The sequence below is a fragment of the Carlito syrichta genome, unplaced genomic scaffold, assembly GCF_000164805.1.
Source record: "Carlito syrichta isolate Samal-C Ts95f unplaced genomic scaffold, Tarsius_syrichta-2.0.1 Scaffold306694, whole genome shotgun sequence".
NCBI classification, from domain to species: domain Eukaryota; kingdom Metazoa; phylum Chordata; class Mammalia; order Primates; family Tarsiidae; genus Carlito; species Carlito syrichta.
In genome coordinates this window covers 1,013,510-1,031,298 of record NW_007250790.1, presented here as the reverse complement: position 1 = coordinate 1,031,298, position 17,789 = coordinate 1,013,510, and the positions used below count along the sequence as shown (strand labels likewise).

The 17,789-nt window shown below is 35.8% G+C and overlaps 1 protein-coding gene across 3 annotated transcripts in view; it reads left to right on the top strand.

Annotated features, from left to right (window-relative positions):
• Nucleotides 1-17,789, top strand: part of TUSC3 (tumor suppressor candidate 3) — a 250,356-nt gene that overhangs the window by 102,488 nt on the left and 130,079 nt on the right. For all 3 annotated transcript variants that reach the window (XM_008063270.2, XM_008063268.2, XM_008063269.2), the window contains exons 4-5: nucleotides 6,897-7,037; nucleotides 11,563-11,703. In XM_008063270.2, the coding sequence (XP_008061461.1) occupies nucleotides 6,897-7,037; nucleotides 11,563-11,703 (282 nt within the window). The remainder of the gene's footprint in view (nucleotides 1-6,896; nucleotides 7,038-11,562; nucleotides 11,704-17,789) is intronic.

Below are 17,789 nucleotides of genomic sequence, written 5' to 3'. Positions count from 1 at the left end.
ATTTTTTATTTTAAAGATGTGGGGACAGTTCAGGGTTAGGTATACAAATGTTCATTATACAGGTACCCTTGTTGATGAGGTGTGACTCCCCCCTCCCAGTTTCCCTCAACTGCCAATCCTACCCCCATCCTCTGGCAGTTTTCCACTACTGCCAGTCCCTTTCTTATAGTATTATGATAATTGTTTAAGTCCACTTATGAGTGAGAACATATGGTACTCTGTTCTTTGTTTCTGTGATAGATCACTGAGTATCTAAATACATCCAAGTTGCTGTGAAGTTCATGTTTGTCCTACTTTATGACTGTATAATACTACATTGTGTATATGTACCACATTTTTTTTTATCCAGTCCAGTTTCAGTGGGCAGCATGGTTGATTCCATGTTTTTGCTATTGTGAATAGTGCTGCAATAAACATGAGTCTGCAGATATTTTTTTGGTAGAATGATTTGAATTCCTCCAGGTATATTCTAAATAGAGGGATTGTTGGGTCATATGGAAGGTCAAATTCTAGTTCTTTCAGAAATCACCACACTGTTTTCCAAAGAGGTCACACTAGTTTGCATTCCCACCTGCAGTGTAGAAGCATACTTTTTCCTCTGAATCCTTGCCAGCATCTGTTGTTTTTTGTTTTATTAATGATGGTGATTCTTTCTGGGGTTAAGTGGTATCTCAACGTGATTTTGATTTGCATTTCTCTGTTGATTAGCAAGGCTGAGCACTTTTACATGTGTCTATTGGCTGCCTGTATATCTTCTTTTGAGAAGTGTCTATTCATGTCCTTTGCCCACTTTTGAATGGGGCTGTTTGGTTTTTTTCTTTTCAGCCCTTTTGAGTTCCTTTTAGACCCTAGATGTTAGGCTTTTTGTCAGACATACAGTTGGCAAATATTTTTTCCCATTCTGTGGGCTGTCTCCCCACTCTCATGATGGTTTCTTTTGCTTTGCAGAAGCTTTTTAGTTTGGTGAGGTCCCACTTGTCTATCTTGTCTCTTACGGCATGGGCACCTGGGGTTTAGATCAGGAATTGGTTGCTAGATCCAATTTCCATAATGTTGTCTCCAGCATTTTCTAAGATTCTGATAGTTTGAGGTTTTATGTTTAGATCTTTGATCTATTTAGAGTTAATTTTTGCGTAGGGGTCCTTTTTCAATCTTTTGCATGTGATCAACCAGTTTTCCCAGCACCATTTACTAAATAGGTTCTCCTCTCCTCAGTGGTTGTTGTTGGAGGTTTTGTCATAGATGAACTGGTTGAGAAATTGAGGCTTTGCTTTCAGAATCTCTATCCTATTCCATTGGTCTATATGCCTCTTCTTGTACCAATTACCAGGCTGTTTTGATTAAGGTATCCTTAGAGTTGTCTGGAACTGTGATACCTCCTGCTTTGTTTCTTTTGCTTAGAACTGTTTTGGCTATATGTGGACTTTTCTGTTTCCATAAGAATTCTGTATTGTAATTTCTAGGTCTGAGAAGAATGATATTGGTAATTTAGTGGGTGTTGCGTTGAATCTGTAGAGTGCCTTTGGTAGGATGAACATCTTAACAATGTTGATTCTTCCTATCCATGAGCATGGAATATTTTTCCATTTGTTTTGTCTTCTTGGATTTCTTTGAAAAGTGTTTTGGAGTTCTCATTGTAAAGGTCTTTGACTTCTCTGGTTAGGAAGATGCAGAGGTATTTCATTTTTTTGTGGCTATTGTGATTGGGATGTCGCTTTTTATTTGGTTCTCTGTCAGGTTGTTGTTGGTGTATGAGAATGCAACTGACTTTTGCACATTTATTTTGTACCCCAAGACTTTGCCAAAGTCCTTTATCAGTGTAACAGGTTTTTGACAGATTCTCTTATATTTTTGAGGTATAGTATTTTTGAGGTATAGGATCATATGATCAGCAAAGAGGGATACTTGACTTCCTCTTTTCCTATTCGGATACCCCTGATTTCCTTCTCTTGGCTAATTGCCCTAGCTAGGACTTCCAACACAATGTTGAACAAGAGGGGTGAGAGTGGGTAACCTTGTCTTGTTCCAGTTTTCAGGGGAAATGTTTCCAGTTTCTGTCCATTTAGCAATATGTTAGCTGTGGGTTTATCATAGATGGCACTTACTATTTTGAGATATGTTCCTTCCATACCTAAGTGTTTGAGGGTTTTTATCAAGAAGGGATGCTGGATTTTATTAAAAAAAACATTTTCTGTATCTAATGAGATAATCATGTCATTCTTGTTTTTACATCTGTTGAATTATTTAATTACATTTATGGTCTTGCGGATGTTGAACTAGCCCTGTATCCTCGGGATGAAGCCTACTTGGTCATGGTGGATGGTTTTTGAGATGTGTTTTTGGATCTGATTTGCTAGAATCTTGTTGAGTATTTTTGCATGTGTGTTCATAAGGGATATTGGCCTGTAGTTTTCTTTTTTGTTGGCTCTTTCTCGGTTTGGGTGTCAGTGTGATATTAGCTTTGTGAAATGATTTGAGGAGAATTCTGTCTACCTCAATTGCCTGGAATACTTTCAATAGGATTGGTGTCAGCTCCTCCTTGTATATTTTTTAGAATTCTACTGGAAAGCAGTCTGGTCCAGGGTTGTTTTTTTTTTTTTTTTTTGTAGGTAGTTTTCTTACGGCAGAGTTAATTTCTTGTGTTGTTATTCTTCTATTTAGTGTCTCAGTGTCTTGTTTCAACATTGGGAGATTTTGTTATGTCAGATGGTCCTCCATTTCATTTAGGTAATCAAGTTTGTTTCCAAACAGGTGTGCATAGTGATCTCTGATAATCTTCTGTATTTCTTCGGGGTCATTTGTGATTTGATCTTTTGTATTGCTGATTGTGTTTAGTTGTGCTTTTCCTCTCTTTTTCTTGGTTTTCTGGGTAGGGGTCCATTGATCTTGTTCTTTCAAAGAACCAGCTTTTTGTTTTGTTGATGTATTCTATGATATTTTTGTATTCTGTGTCCTATATTTGGGGTCTTACTTTGGTGATCCAGATTCTTCTGCTAAAATTAGGGTTTTTGTAATCTTGTCTTTCCGGCTCCTTTAGGTTATTTGTTAGACTGTTAACTTGTGATCTTTTCATTTTCTTGATGTGTGTTCATAGAGATATAATTACTCTTTTAGAGCTAAACTGTTTTTGTGGCATCCGGGAGGTTTTGGTAAAATGTTTCTTCATTTTCATTTGTTTCCAGGAATCTTTTAATTTAAGTTTTGATTTCAGTGTTAACCCAGAAAGTCATTCAGTATCTTGTTGTTTAGTGTCCATATCTTTGTGGGCTTTGGGGAAGTTTTGTTGGTGTTACTTATTTTTATTCCACTGTGGTCTGAGATGGTACATGACAATATTTCAACCATATGGAATTTGTGCTTGATTTATGGCCAAAGATGTGATTGATCTTGGCGTACGTTCCATGGGTGGTGAGTAGAATGTATATTCTGTGTTTGCTGGATGGAATATTCTGTAGGTATCTCTTAAGTCCTTTTGGTTGAGTGTAAAGTTAAGGTTCTGGATCTCATTGTTGATTTTTGGCCTCTAGGTCTGTTAGTGCGGTATTCATGTCCCCAGCTATAATAGTGTTAGAGTTGATATCTTGTTTTAGTTTGCTTAGTAGTTGCTTTATAAATGCTGGTGCTCCTGTGTTGGGTTTATATATGTTTAGGGTGGATGTTTCCTATTGATGGATTGAACCTTTTATCATTATTTGTAATTCCTTTTGTATCTTTTTAAATTTTTGATAGCTTAAAGGTTGTTTTGTCTGATATTAAGATCACATTCCTGCCTTCTTTTGTGATCCATTTTTCTGTAAACTGATTTTCCATCCTTTAACTTTGAGTCTGTATGCATCCCTTGTAGTGAGATGAGTTTTCTGGATACAGCAAATAATTGGGTCATGGTTTCTTATCCAGTTTGCCATGCTGTGTCTTTTCAGTGGTGCATTTATTCCATTCACTTTCAAGCTGATTATTGAATGTGATTATTTATCCCTGTCATAAGATTCTTATATCATTTTTTCATTGTTTTCTTTTAGCTTTGGTATTGACGTGTGTTTTTTTCAAGGTTGCTGTTGTGATGTATTCTATGTTGATTCTGTGCTCTGCTGTTCTCTTGGAAATGTGTGGTCATTGTGTTTTTTTTCTTCTGTGCTTAATATTTTTTTAAGTGTCTTCTGTAGAGCTGGTCTGGAAGTTTTATAATCTCCTAGGGGTTGTATGTCTGGGAAGGATTTTAATTCTCCATCACTGATGAAGCTGAGCTTGTTTGGGTAAGAAATTCTTGGTTGAAATTGCTTATCTTTGAGGACTTTGAATTTTCAAATCCAGTCCCTTCTTCCTTGTATTGTTTCTGCTGATAGATCCATTGCTATTCTGATTGGTTTTCCTGGTAGGCAGTCTGTCCTTTCTCTCTTGCTGCTTTTAGGATTTTTTTCTTTCGTGCCTATCTTGTGTAGATGAATTACTGTGTGTCTAGGGACTGATCTTCCCATTTGATGTCTTGTGGGGGGTTCTCTGTATCTCTTGTGTTTGGCTGGTCACATCTCTGGTGAGATGGGGAAAGTTTTTTGGATAATCTCCTTGAATACTTGGTCTAAGGTGTTCTTCGTTTCCCAACTTGTTTTGGTGTAGGTTCAACTTCTTGATATAATCACACATCTTGTAGTCTTTGTTCTTTCTTTCTGAGTTTTCTATGTTTTTTACTGATTGGGTTAATTTCATGTTCCAGTCTCCAAGTTCTCAGATTCTTTCTCAGCTTGATTAATTCTGCTTTCCATGCTTGTCATCTTGTTATTTATTTCCTGGATGAATTTTTTTTATTGTTAAAAATCTCTGTTACAACTTCTTTCAATGTTGCATCTTGTCTTTCTTGAGTCTTATTTACTCTTTCCATCCATTCCCTAACCCCTGTTGTATTCTGGGGCTAGTCATTGGTGACTTTCATGTTTCGCCTCTGAAGGTGATTTTCAGGAGTTTTCTTTTGTTACACTTGAAATTACCTGTGGTCTTCTGTTGCGTTTTCTTCATTTGTGACAGATCTCTTTAGTTCTGTTATTCAGTGGCAGTGGGAGATGTTTTCACTTCTGATGTTTGCTCTGTGATCTATTCTTCCCTGATCCAGGCTCTGGATTTGTTCTAATTTGAAACAGGACTATGGGTGGCAGACTTTGCTGTCTCTTGTAGTTTTGAGAGTTGAATAAGTTATAGGATAGGGAGTTAGGATTCAAATCACAATGTTCACTGATTGTGGAATGGGTTCCCTGAGACCCACTCCCCACCACCAGTCTGTATGACAATGCAAGGTATATGTGTGTATCCCCTCTGATCTCTTTGGAGTTCTTTCTCATCCTTTTCTGGCCACACCCTTTGTCCCACAGTTGGATCAGGGTACGGGGTTTGGTGCCTGAGGCTCTGCACTCGTCAGTTCCCTCAGGAGTTTGTGCTTTCAGGATATTCCCTTTGGGTTACAATCAACCCCTGACTAGTTGATCTGCCATTCACAGAGATTGGTTCCGTTGCTCCATGGCAAGCAAGTCAGAACACTTTCTTGGACTGTTTTTAAGATGGTGGCAGGGTGCCTCTTTAGTCTTATGCTGTGGAGCTCTCCCTCTAGACTCCCTTCTCAGCCCTTGCTATCAGTGTTTGGCCAGGCACTGCAGTGGTGAGGCAGAGCCTGTAGGCAACAGTCTCCCCCACTGCTGCTTTCCAGGAAGACTTGTCAGTTTAAAAGAAGATGGCACTTGGCACTTGTGTCCCAGGAAGCACTAGGGACCAATAGAGTAGCCGCAGCACCAGCTGTTATACCAGGATAGCCCTGACCACTTGCTCATGAGCCCCCACTTAGTCAGTCTCTCCCAGCATCTTCTTCCCAGGAAGGGTTTTGTTGATTTTTAAAAAAGAAAAAAAATGGCACTTGGCTTCTGCCTCCTGGGAATCACTAGGGTCCAAGCTGAGCAGCTACAGCATAAGCTGCTTCACCAGCAGAACCCTGAACTGTTTGCTCCCGAGCCCTCACTTAGTCAGTCACTCACAAGCGCACAAAATTTTCCATACACTCAGTCACTCACTCACATAGTCTGACTGGCTCAGCCGCCATCTTCCCTCTCCTTCTTGTATATATTTTTATAGTTGCCCCTTGATGCAAGTTGACCTTATATATGTTTTTATATATCATATTGTTAAGCACCATGTATACTAGGTTAATGTTCTATTTAGTATTGTTTCAAATAGAAATTAGTTGTGGAAAGTATTTCTGAAATAAAACCAATTTAAGATAGTTGAATTAATGGAGAAGTTGAACTGAAAAAAAAAGAGACTATCATTGGGACTTTCTCTTAAAGTCTAGTAAATTCAAGTTCTTTAGAACAAAAATGTTGATTTCTTTTTGTATAGTCATCATCATTGCAAAAAGTAATGTTTTCATGTTTTTAATAAGGGGTTAAATCTATTTATAATTTGTTTGAGATTCCATGAAATGCTGTTTTTAAAAAATCAAATTCTAGTGCATTTCCTTTAATAACTACTTAAGAAATAAAATAATTCATATACTGCCAAATAGCAATATTTCTATTTTGCACATTTAGCTATGTTCTTTTTTTACCCAATTGCATACTTCTAGAAAGAAAAATAATGAAATGATTGATAAAATATAGAGAATACAGCTGGTAATATGAATGATGTATATTAAATGTGAAGGTTTAAAGAACTTCATCAAATTTATAACAAAATCTTTTTTATTCAGTATGCATTAAGATGAATAAAAACAACAAATGAACTCTGGAAAGCTATTTGAGTTTTCATAATAAATGCTATCTTTCCAAAATTTGTGAAGAAAAAGCATTAAATATTAGATTAATGATATATAATGTTAAGATGATATTATATTTAGTATTTTTTTATCTCGTCTTCTGCAGCTCAACATGAACTCTGCTCCTACATTCATGCATTTTCCTCCAAAAGGCAGACCAAAGAGAGCTGATACTTTTGACCTTCAAAGAATTGGATTTGCAGCTGAACAACTAGCAAAGTGGATTGCTGACAGAACGGATATTCACGTATGTTTTTATTCCCCACAGTTTTAGTAATAGGCTGATTAGCTTGGTTTGTCAGAGGGTTGTAATAAGGCCACAGTAATACGTTTTTTATTTCTTGATCGATATTTCTCCTTGCAAAGAGAAAACTATATTTGATAGGTATAAGCAATTAGCTGAACTTTTACTGTTAGGTGAATTCACATGGTTTGTAGAATAATGGTTCATTGATATTTTGAAAACCATTAAAAAGGACAGAAGTTAAGGACAAACAATTTTAGAGACTACAAATACAGAGGGTGCCAAAAATATGTATACATTTTAAGAAAGGAAAAACTAATAAAATTGTAGTACTCAATATATACCAATAACAAAACATGAATACAAATCATTTCTGACTTCTGAAATTGCAAAAGGTGCTCAAAATGGTTACCTTCAGCATACAGACACTTCTGATTATGATGAACATTATTTAAAATGTGTATACATTTTTTTGGCACCCTGGCATATTGAAAATGGGTCAATGTTAGTAGTCAAATTTTAGTTAATAAGCAAGGTATGTAATTTTGTGTATTTTGGGGCAAATAAAAAAGGATAAAACTCACTTTAAAGCCATATGAAAAAATATGTTTACTGCTTTTGATACTATAAATTGGTATAGCCATTCTAGCAGCATGTGTCATGTCTGTATTTTAGGTAACTAATCAGTTCTACTTCTAGAAATTTAACCAAAAGATATAATCAGGGATGATTTAAATTTTTAATCTTAGAATCTTAAAAATGTTTATTTTAGTTGAAAAAATTGGGAAGAAATTAAACACTTAAAAATAAGAAACTAAGTACATGTACTATATCATAGTCAAAAAATGATTAGCAAGAATATTTCTCATAGAATGAATCTGAAAATATAACAAGTAAAAAAGTATGTTAGAAAAATAATATTTTAGCCGGGCTCAGTGGCTCAGCCTATAATTCTGCGCCTTTGGGAGGCTGAGGTGAGTGGATTGCCTGAGCCCGTGGGTTCGAGACCCGCCTGGGCAGCAAGACCTCATCTCTACAATAAATCAAAAAAATTAGCCGGACGTGGTAGCGCGCACCTGTAATTCAGGCTACTCGGAAGGCTGAGGCGGAAGGATTGCCGGAGCCCAGCAGGTCGAGGCTGCGGTGGCCGGGGGTGGCCACTGCACTCCAATCTGGGCGACAGAGTGAGACTCCAACTCAAAAAAAAAAAAGAAAAATAATATTTAAAGTATGATCTAGAATTTTGTTTTAAAGTATGAGTATAATACAAATTGATACAAACAGTTTATTATGGAAGGAAATGAAAATGTTGATCGTAGTTAATACCTATTTTGAGATTTTATCACCATTTTTTTCTGTAATCTTTTCAGTATTTTAGATAGTAAACAGTTGTAACCAGTTAAAGTACATTCACACTAGAAGTAATACAGAAATATTAATTTTTATCATAACATATAATATGTAAACATTATTTGGAGTCAAGGTGGTTATCTCTCATTTTACGACTATTATTGTAAGATTATATCATAAGTTTTAATGATAGTTTGATGACTAAACTTATTTATTTTTTAATTCTTGTGTTTTTTTAATGTTTTGGCAAATGTAGTGTGTTTAATTGATATAATACTTTCACTTGAGCTACAGATATCTGTATTACAATTTTGTCAAGTGATCTGCTAATATCCCTTGTAACATTTTCTCATCTTCACTATAAGATTCAGTCTAGATTTAGACATTTAATTTATTTGCCATGTCTTTTAATCTGAAACATTTCTGTTTCCTGTCTTTATCCTTTAAAGATATTAACATTTTGAAGAATATAGTCTTCTTCCACTATTCAAATAGAATGATCCTCATTTGATCTGTCTGATAATTACTCATGATTGAATTTGGCTTACATATTCTTAACTGTAAGACTACCTAGGTCATTTTTTTCTTAAATCACCTCTATAGGCACATAATATTTATCTGTCTTTCGTAGGTGATACTAATTTTGACTATCTAGTCATTTCCTGTTTGTACCCTGTTAATTACTGATTTTTCTCCTTTTTTGTGATTATTAAGCTGTCTGTGTGGAGATACCTTAAGATCTCCAGTAGATATCCTGTTCCTTCAACATTTTCTCTTAGATTTAACATTCATTAGTTAAATTTTCCTGATGTAGTTTTTCACCATGGTGGTTGCAAAATAATGATTTAAGTTCTAGCTCATCTCGCATATTTCTCGTTGGCCCCCAGCTTTCTTCTGTAAGCAAGTACTCTTATCAATCTAATCTATCTATCTGTCTATCATCTATCATATGCCAATCTTCTATCTACCTGTCATGGGTTGCATTTTGCGTTGTAAATTTTTAAAATATTTTCTGTATATGATGTTTTAATGTCTTAGAGAAACCTTCTGGCTGGGGAAAGATTGCTCCCCCTGGGGCTAGCCAGTTCTTAGAGATAACTATAGGTTATATAGTTAGGAGCATGTCTTTGATATGTAACTAACCAATCCAGAGCTATATTTCCTCTCTCTAGCCCTTACACTCTGTGAGACAATATTTTTCTGCCATCTCATCCCAGAACCAGGGATCAGGGAAGTAGAGACGTCCCCTATCCCACAGCCCATCCAAGTTATTTAAACTAGTCCATTCTAAACTGTTCATTCTGACCTGCCGTGTCTTTCCTGTGGAAACTCCAATGGTAGTAGTGACTTATATCTTCCTCTTGCTCCTGTCTTCTGCCACCTGACCACACTAGTGTCTTTACCACATGACCCTGCGTTATGTGGTGTGCCTCCTGTCCCCAGGGCCCTCTGAGTGTAATCAAGTTTGGTTTTTGTCCTGAACTTTTCCTGTGTCTCCTCTTGTGGCTGTGCCTAACTGACCTCTCATAAAATAAATACAAGAAACATTTTTCCTCTAGTGGTTTATAATTTACTCTTAATTGTTTCAGTCCTAAAATTGTTCTATGTATGACTAATAGGAGCCTCTTCATGCTGACTCCTCTATCCTTGTGACATACCTCGATCATTTCCTTCTAAGCACCTTTTCATTTTCTGATAATAATTTATTCCCAGGCCCATCTTGTATCTACCTATCTATGCTACCCAGCACTCAATTAGCCATCTCTTTGACAAGTCCTGGTTTCTTTTAGTAGGGAACATTATTAAAACCAAGATTTGTTTATACCATGGAAATCATAAGCTTATACTACTTAGGTATATTTTTGAAAACATGGCCTTTTAATGCTTTAAAGAACACCATCAAAAATATGAACAAGCAGCCAACAGAATTAGAGAATGTATTTGCAAATCATTTTTCTGATAAGAAACTTATATCTAACATACACACACACACACACACGGAGCTCTTACAACTTAATAATAAAAACGCAGCCCAATTAAAAGTGGGCAAAGAATTTGAATAGATATTTCTGCAAATAAATGAATAACCAATAAACACATGAAAAGATGCTCAGCATTGTCATCAGAGAAATACAAATCAAAACCACAGTAACTACTTCACACGGTAGGATGTCTAGAATCAACAAGTCAGAGAATAAGTGTTGGCAAGGAAGTAGAAAAATAGAACTCTCATCCCTAGCTGCTGGTGAGAATCTAAATGATGCAACCACTTTTGAAACGGTCAGGCAGCTCCTCAAACTGTTAGAGTTACCGTGTGACCCTTCATTCTTCGCCTTAATATTAATATATACACAAAAGGAATGAAAACATATATCCTCCAAAAGTTTTATAGGAATATTTATAGCAGCATTATTCATAATGACCATAAGGTAGAAGCAACTCAAATGTCCATCAGTTGATGAATGCAAAAACAAAATGTGGTACATCCATACAAAGGGTTATTACTCAACCATAAAAAGACATGAGGTACTGATAACATGCTTCAGCATGGTTGAACCTTGAAAACATTATGCTAAGTGAAAGAAACCAATCATGAAAGATCACACAGTATATGAAAGGTTGGAATAGAACCATTAATAAAAACAGAAAGTAGATGAGGGCTGGAGGTTGGGAGGGATAAATGATGACTGAAGTGAGTAAAATGCTCTGTAATGACTGTGGTGATATTTTCACATATCTGTGAATATACTAAAAGCCAGTGAATTGTATACCTTAACTGGGTGAATTATATAGTATGTAGATTTTTATATCAATATAGCTGTTAAAGTAGCACTTTAAAAAGCTCCAGTTTGAAACAATACAATTATTACATGCTCATCTTATTCCTACCATGTACTAAATGATCCCATGCATCATGGATGACACAGAACATCTCTGGGTTGAGTGATCTAAGTAAGATTTTCCTATGCTTGAGTGTAGTCACGTAACATGAGGAGCAGTTCTTTTTACACAACCATGATGTTTTAAGGTATGTATATTGGTGTTAGTGTCAGGTATGAGAAGTAGAGTGGCAAGTTTCTGAATTCCTTGTGTTGAAGATTGGAAGAACTAGAATATTGTCAAGAAAAAAGACATTATTTTACTTCACTTTTAAAATTTCTGTTGCATTTTTTTGCAGATTCGGGTTTTTAGACCACCCAACTACTCTGGCACCATTGCTTTGGCTCTGTTAGTGTCACTTGTTGGTGGTTTGCTTTATTTGAGAAGGAACAACCTGGAGTTCATCTATAATAAGACTGGTTGGGCCATGGTGTCTCTGGTATGTAATCACACTGTGCTTTTTTTTTCATATTCTTGGTATAATAGCATACGTTGCATAATATTACAAAAATTCACTATAGGTCGAAACCTTGCTATATATCTTCTGCTTTTCAGTATTAAAATGTAATGTCCAGCCAGGCTCAGTGGCTCAGCCTGTAATCCCGCGCCTTTGGGAGGCTGAGGTGAGTGGATTGTCTGAGCCCGCGGGTTCGAGACCTGCCTGGGCAGCGAGACCTCATCTCTACAATAAATCAAAAAATCAGTTGGGCATGGTAGCGCATGCCTATAATTCCGGCTACTTGGAAGGCTGAAGCGGAAGGATCACTGGAGCCCAGCAGGTGAGGCTGCGGTGGCCGGGAGCGGCCACTGCACTCCAGTCTGGGAGACCGAGTGAGACTCCAACTCAAAAAAAAAAAAAAATGTAATGTCCATCTATACTTGGTACATTGCAAGTACTAAATAAATACATGTTGAATACATTAAGGAATATAGTATGAATTAATAAGAATTAGTAGCTTAGTTTGCAAACTCAAGCAGTTTGGAAATGTACTGTTCAGCTATTTTTTTCAACAATTCCTTCTTGACTGGTATTTGTAGTCAAATATCAGATGTAAAGATAAGACACAGACCCTGCCTATAAGGAATATATTGTTGGGAAACAGACTAATCAACAAACAAATATAGTGTAAGGTTATACACATTATGGTGGTGTTAAGCATGGAGTATTTAGGAAAGACACTTCACATAGGGGAAAGGAAATTATGATAGGCTTCCCAGAGTGTGATATGACCTGAGTTTTGAAGACTAAATGAAATCCGAAAGTTGTTAAGGCCATGTATTCACCATACATGAAGCCAGTGATGTAACAGAGAACTACAATTCTCTGTGCCTAGAGAGCAATGTTGGCAAGAGGGATATGAGATGATGCTGGAGAGAAAAGAATGGAACTGCCTTGTGTACAATGCTAAAGAGAATAGGTTTATTGCACAGGAAATGGGAAGCTACTAAAATATTCCAAAGATAAGTAACATGATTAATTTTAGAAGTCATTTTAGTAACAATGGATAATTGATTGAAAGGGGTAAGTTTGTCAGCTAGAAGACAGGTTAGGAGAGTATTAGAAGAATGCAGGTTGATCAGTGTTTGTATACCTGACCCTGAATTGTACCCCACATCTTTACAATAAAAAAAAAAAAAGAAAGGAAGAACGCAGGTGAACATGATTGTACAAAAGTATTTTTTCCTCTATGATTATTGTCATGATAAATTTCTTTAGGTAGCTAATAAAGTGAAAATCGAAATAGTATATTAATGAAAAATATTCAGGCAATATTATTTCTGATATTAATAGTTATGTCAAGTAAAATATTGGTGTCAAAATACATATTTTAAATAGTAGCATAAAAATCTATTTTATGCAAATAGACAAACTATTGCTAGAAAATGAAATTTTTTTTCTGATGCAGGGATTTTTTTTTACTTAATTATTTTCAAAGACATATGATTTTAAAGCAAACATTTTTAGTGCTGCATTAATGGATTGATGCCTTTGTATTGTGTTTTGTGTATGTGTATGTTTATGTGTATGACAACAGTAGCATATAAAAGAATGAATTGAACTTTACTGTTGTTGGGTTCTTGGATTTTACCTTAAGTGTTAAACATCAAACTGAAATTGATTTGGATGAGTTTAATTTACATATTGTGATTCCTACAACAATAACTGGAAGCATAATACAAAGAACTATAGCTGGAAAGCCAATAGAAGGATTAAAGTGGGATTCTGAAAATACAAATAGTAAGCACAGGAGAGGGTATCAAAGGAAGAACAGAGAAATAAAAACACAAAGAACATAATGCAAAGCAAAAAAAATGACAGAACTAAGTGCAATTGTATTAATATATTTGTGTGCTTTAAATGCAAGCAAGCTTAACACTTTGATCAAAAGGCAGAGTATCAGGTTGAATAAAAATGAAAGAGCAGAATGTGTGCTATCACAGGAGACACTCTGTAAAGATAAAGACACTGAAAACAAAACAATAGAAAAATACATACCAAAAAAGACCTAAGTAAATAGAGATCTGCAGTGTTCAAGGATCACAAGACTTAGTATTGTTATGTCACATTTTTTGCAGATTTATTTATGAACTCAAAGAAATGACAGTGAACATCCTGGTAGACTTTTCTGAAGAAATTAACGTGCTAGTTCTAAAATTTATATAGAAAGGCATAGGACCTGTACTAGCCAAATAATTTTTGAATAAGTACAAAGTTGGAGGACTTAAACTACTTGATCTTAAGACGTACTATGAAGCAATATAATTGCAAAACATGTAATTGACCTAAGGATAGAGAACAGAATACAGACTCCAGACATACATTTACAGATGTATGACCAATTCAATTTTCAACAAATGAGAAAAATGTACATATGGAACTGGAACAATCGAATATCCGTATGCAAACAATGAACCACGAGTCGTTATGTCCCGTCATTTCATTAAAAAATACTCAAAATGGATTATAATTTCATATGTAAGAGCTAAAATTGTCATTTTTCTGAAAGAACCTCGGAAATGCATGTGATACAAAAAAGTGAACATGAAAGGGGAAAAAAGATAAGTTGGATTTTATCAGTATTAAACATTTCTGCTCTTTAGAAGATGCTATTAAGAGAATGAAAAGATAATCCATAATCCATAGATTAAGAGACAGTATTTGGAAAACGTGATAAGGGATATTCTAGAATATGTAAAGCGAGAGGGCACATACATAATTTATCTATACTAAAAGCATGTTTGTAATGGAGCCATAACAGTGAATGTTTGTAGGAACAGAAGAGACCCATAGCTGGGCCTGGGCAAGGGTTTGTTGGGTGTAGCCTCAGACCCCAAAGTGGATAACATCATTTACTTCTTTCTGATTCTGATGCTAGGGATTGTGGGATCACAGTCACCTGTGAACTCATATTCAAAAGGGTCAAGAAATACATTTTTTCCCCACCTTCCCCATTAGACTTTGACATTTGGCATAAGACCCTTGGTCACTTGGATATAGATAAATCTTGACCTAATTCCTAATTTTGTTTAATTTTGAAATTTGGGAGGTCTGGGTAAAGGATGGTGGAGCACTCAAACTCATTTGCAGGCTCATTGCAAGGAGTGGAGGGAATAACACTTGTGTCCATCAGGAACTGTTACCATGTGAATGTTAACAGGGTACCTATTTGGACCTTTGTGACCTGGGATCTGGCTCCCAGTAATCAGGGATGGGAGGCAGAAAGTCAGGTAGAGCAACAGGCCCGTGGCAGGCAGTTGTTTCTTTCTTTCTTCTTTTTTTGAGTTGGAGTCTTACTTTTGTCAACCAGGCTGGAGTGCAGTGGCACGCTCACAGCCACTGCAGCCTTGACCTGCTGGGCTTAGGCGGTCCTTCCGCCTCAGCCTTCCAAGTAGCTGGAACTACAGATGTACGCCACCATGCCTGGCTAGTTTTTGTGATTTATTGTAGAGACGAGGTCTCACCAATTTGCCCAGGCTGGTCTTGAACCCCTGGGCTCAGGCAGTCCTCTCACCTCAGCCTCCCAAAGTACTGAAATTATAGGCTGAGCCACTGCTCCCAGCCAGGCAATTGTTTCTTAACCGAACTTTAAGGCTGGGGATGGGGACACAGGGTGGACTAATTTCTGGCACAGCCTGTACTTCTGTAGAGGCAGAACTGAGGCATGTGGGAGACTATCGCCAAGCAGCTCAGATTCCTTCTCTCTGCCTAGCACTGTGGTATAATTTAGATGTGGGGCTTGGTTGTCACCTTTAAGCTGCCTTTTTTTTTTTTTTTTACTGGTCAACCTTTGAGGCAGGAAGCACTTAGATATTTGAGGAGCCAATACCATAACATCATGAAGCAGTATTGAGTGTTGGAGGGGCTATTTTAGCCAGATAACATGAAGGTGGCCCTGTCACTGCTGCAATTGCTCCAGCCTGTGCTCTGCCATCTTAGCAGTGACTGCTATAAGAACACACTAAATAAGAGGTCTTTGGGAACCTGCCTCACCTAGCATCACTCACTACACATGACATTACCTCTTTTATGTTGAAAGGGAACTAATCAGATTTCTAAGGTTTCTTCAGACCTCTGGGTAGGAGCAATATATATGCACCCAACATTGGAGCATCTAAGTGTACTAAGCAAATATTAACATAACTTAAGGGGAAAATAATAATACAACAATAACAGGGTATTTCAGTGTCCCATTTTCAACAATGAATAAATCATCCAAACAGAAAATCTGTAAGAAAACAATTGAACAAAACTGTAGACCAAATGGACCTAATAGATATACGAAACATTCCATCCAACAGCAGCAGAATACATGTTCTTCTCAAGTGTACTTGGAACGTTTTCCATGATTGATCATATGTTGGGATACAAAATAAGTCGTACAAATTTTAATAAGGTTAAAATTATATCAAGTATCTTTTCTGATCACAGTGATATGAAAAAAAGGAAAATTGGAAAGTTTAAAAATATGTGACAGTGAAACCACACATTCCTGAGTAACCAGTGGTTCAAATAAGAAATCAAAAGGAAAATTAAAAATATACCTTGAGACAAATGAAAATAGAAACATGACCTACCAATACTCATGTGATACAGCAAAAGCGTTTATTTCCAAGATGGAAATTTATAGTAATAAGCTCATGAAGAGGAAATATCTCAAATAAACAACCTAAATTTACATGTCAAGGGACTATATTAAAAAGTACAAACTAAACCCAAAAATAGCAGAAAAAAGGAAGTAAAGGTTACAGAAAAATAAATGAAATAGAGACTAGAAAAAAAGAGTAGAAATATTAATGAAATAAAGAGTTAATTTTCTTAATGATATACAAAATTACAAATCTTTAGTTAGCTTAACCAAGAAAAAATATTCAAATAAATAAAATTATATGTGAAAGAGGAGACATTCCAACTGAAACCACAGAAATATAGAGGATCATACAAGACTGCTTTAGACAATTATACAGCAACAAATTGGATGATCTAGAAGAAATGAATACATTTCTAAGAACATATATAGCCTACCAAGACTGAGTCATGAAGAAATAGAAAATCTGAGCATACTAGTAAAGATTAAGGCAATTAAATCAGTAATCAAAAATCTCCCAAGAAAGAAAAGCCCAGGGCCAAATGGCATCACTGATGAATTCTACCAAACATTTAAAGAAAAATAACACCAATCTGTATTAACTCGCCAAAAATATGAAGAGAAGAGAATACTTCCAAAATAATTTATGAAGCCATCATTATCTTGACACCAAAGTCAGATAAAGGACTCTACAAGAAAATAAAACTACAGGACAATACCTCTGATGCAAAAATACTCAACAAAATACTAGCAAAGTGAATTTAACCGTACATTAAAATGATCAAACACTATGATCAAATGGGATTTAGCTTGGGATGCTGTAATAGTTCAACATGTTCAAATCAATAAATGTGATACATCACATTAACAAAATGAAGGATAAAAATCAGATGATCATCTCAATAGGTGCAGAAAAATTATTTGACAAAATTGAGCATATTTTCATGATTAAAAACTCTTAACAGATTAGGTATATCAGAAATGTACCTCTACAAAACAAAGCCCATATATAACAAGCCCACAGCTAATGTTACACTCAGTGATGAAAAGGTAAAACCTTTTCCTCTAAGTTCGAGGAATAAGAGAAGAATGCCCATTCTCACGACTTCTGTTCAACACAGCATTAGAAGTCTTAGCTAGAATGATTAGGCAAGGATAAACAATAATAGGCATCCTTATTAAGGAAGTAATAAAATTGTCTTTGTTTGCAAGTGGCATAATCTTATAGATAGAAAACCCTAAAGACACTGCCAAAAAAGTCTAAAACTAATTAACAAATTTAGTAATTGCAAGATATGAAATCAACACACAAAAGTTAGTAATGTTTGTATACACAAACAATGAACTATCTAAAAAAGTAATTAAGAAAACAGTTTCATTTACATTATCAGAAAGAATAAAATACTTAGGACTAAATTTAACCAAAGAGATGAATGAT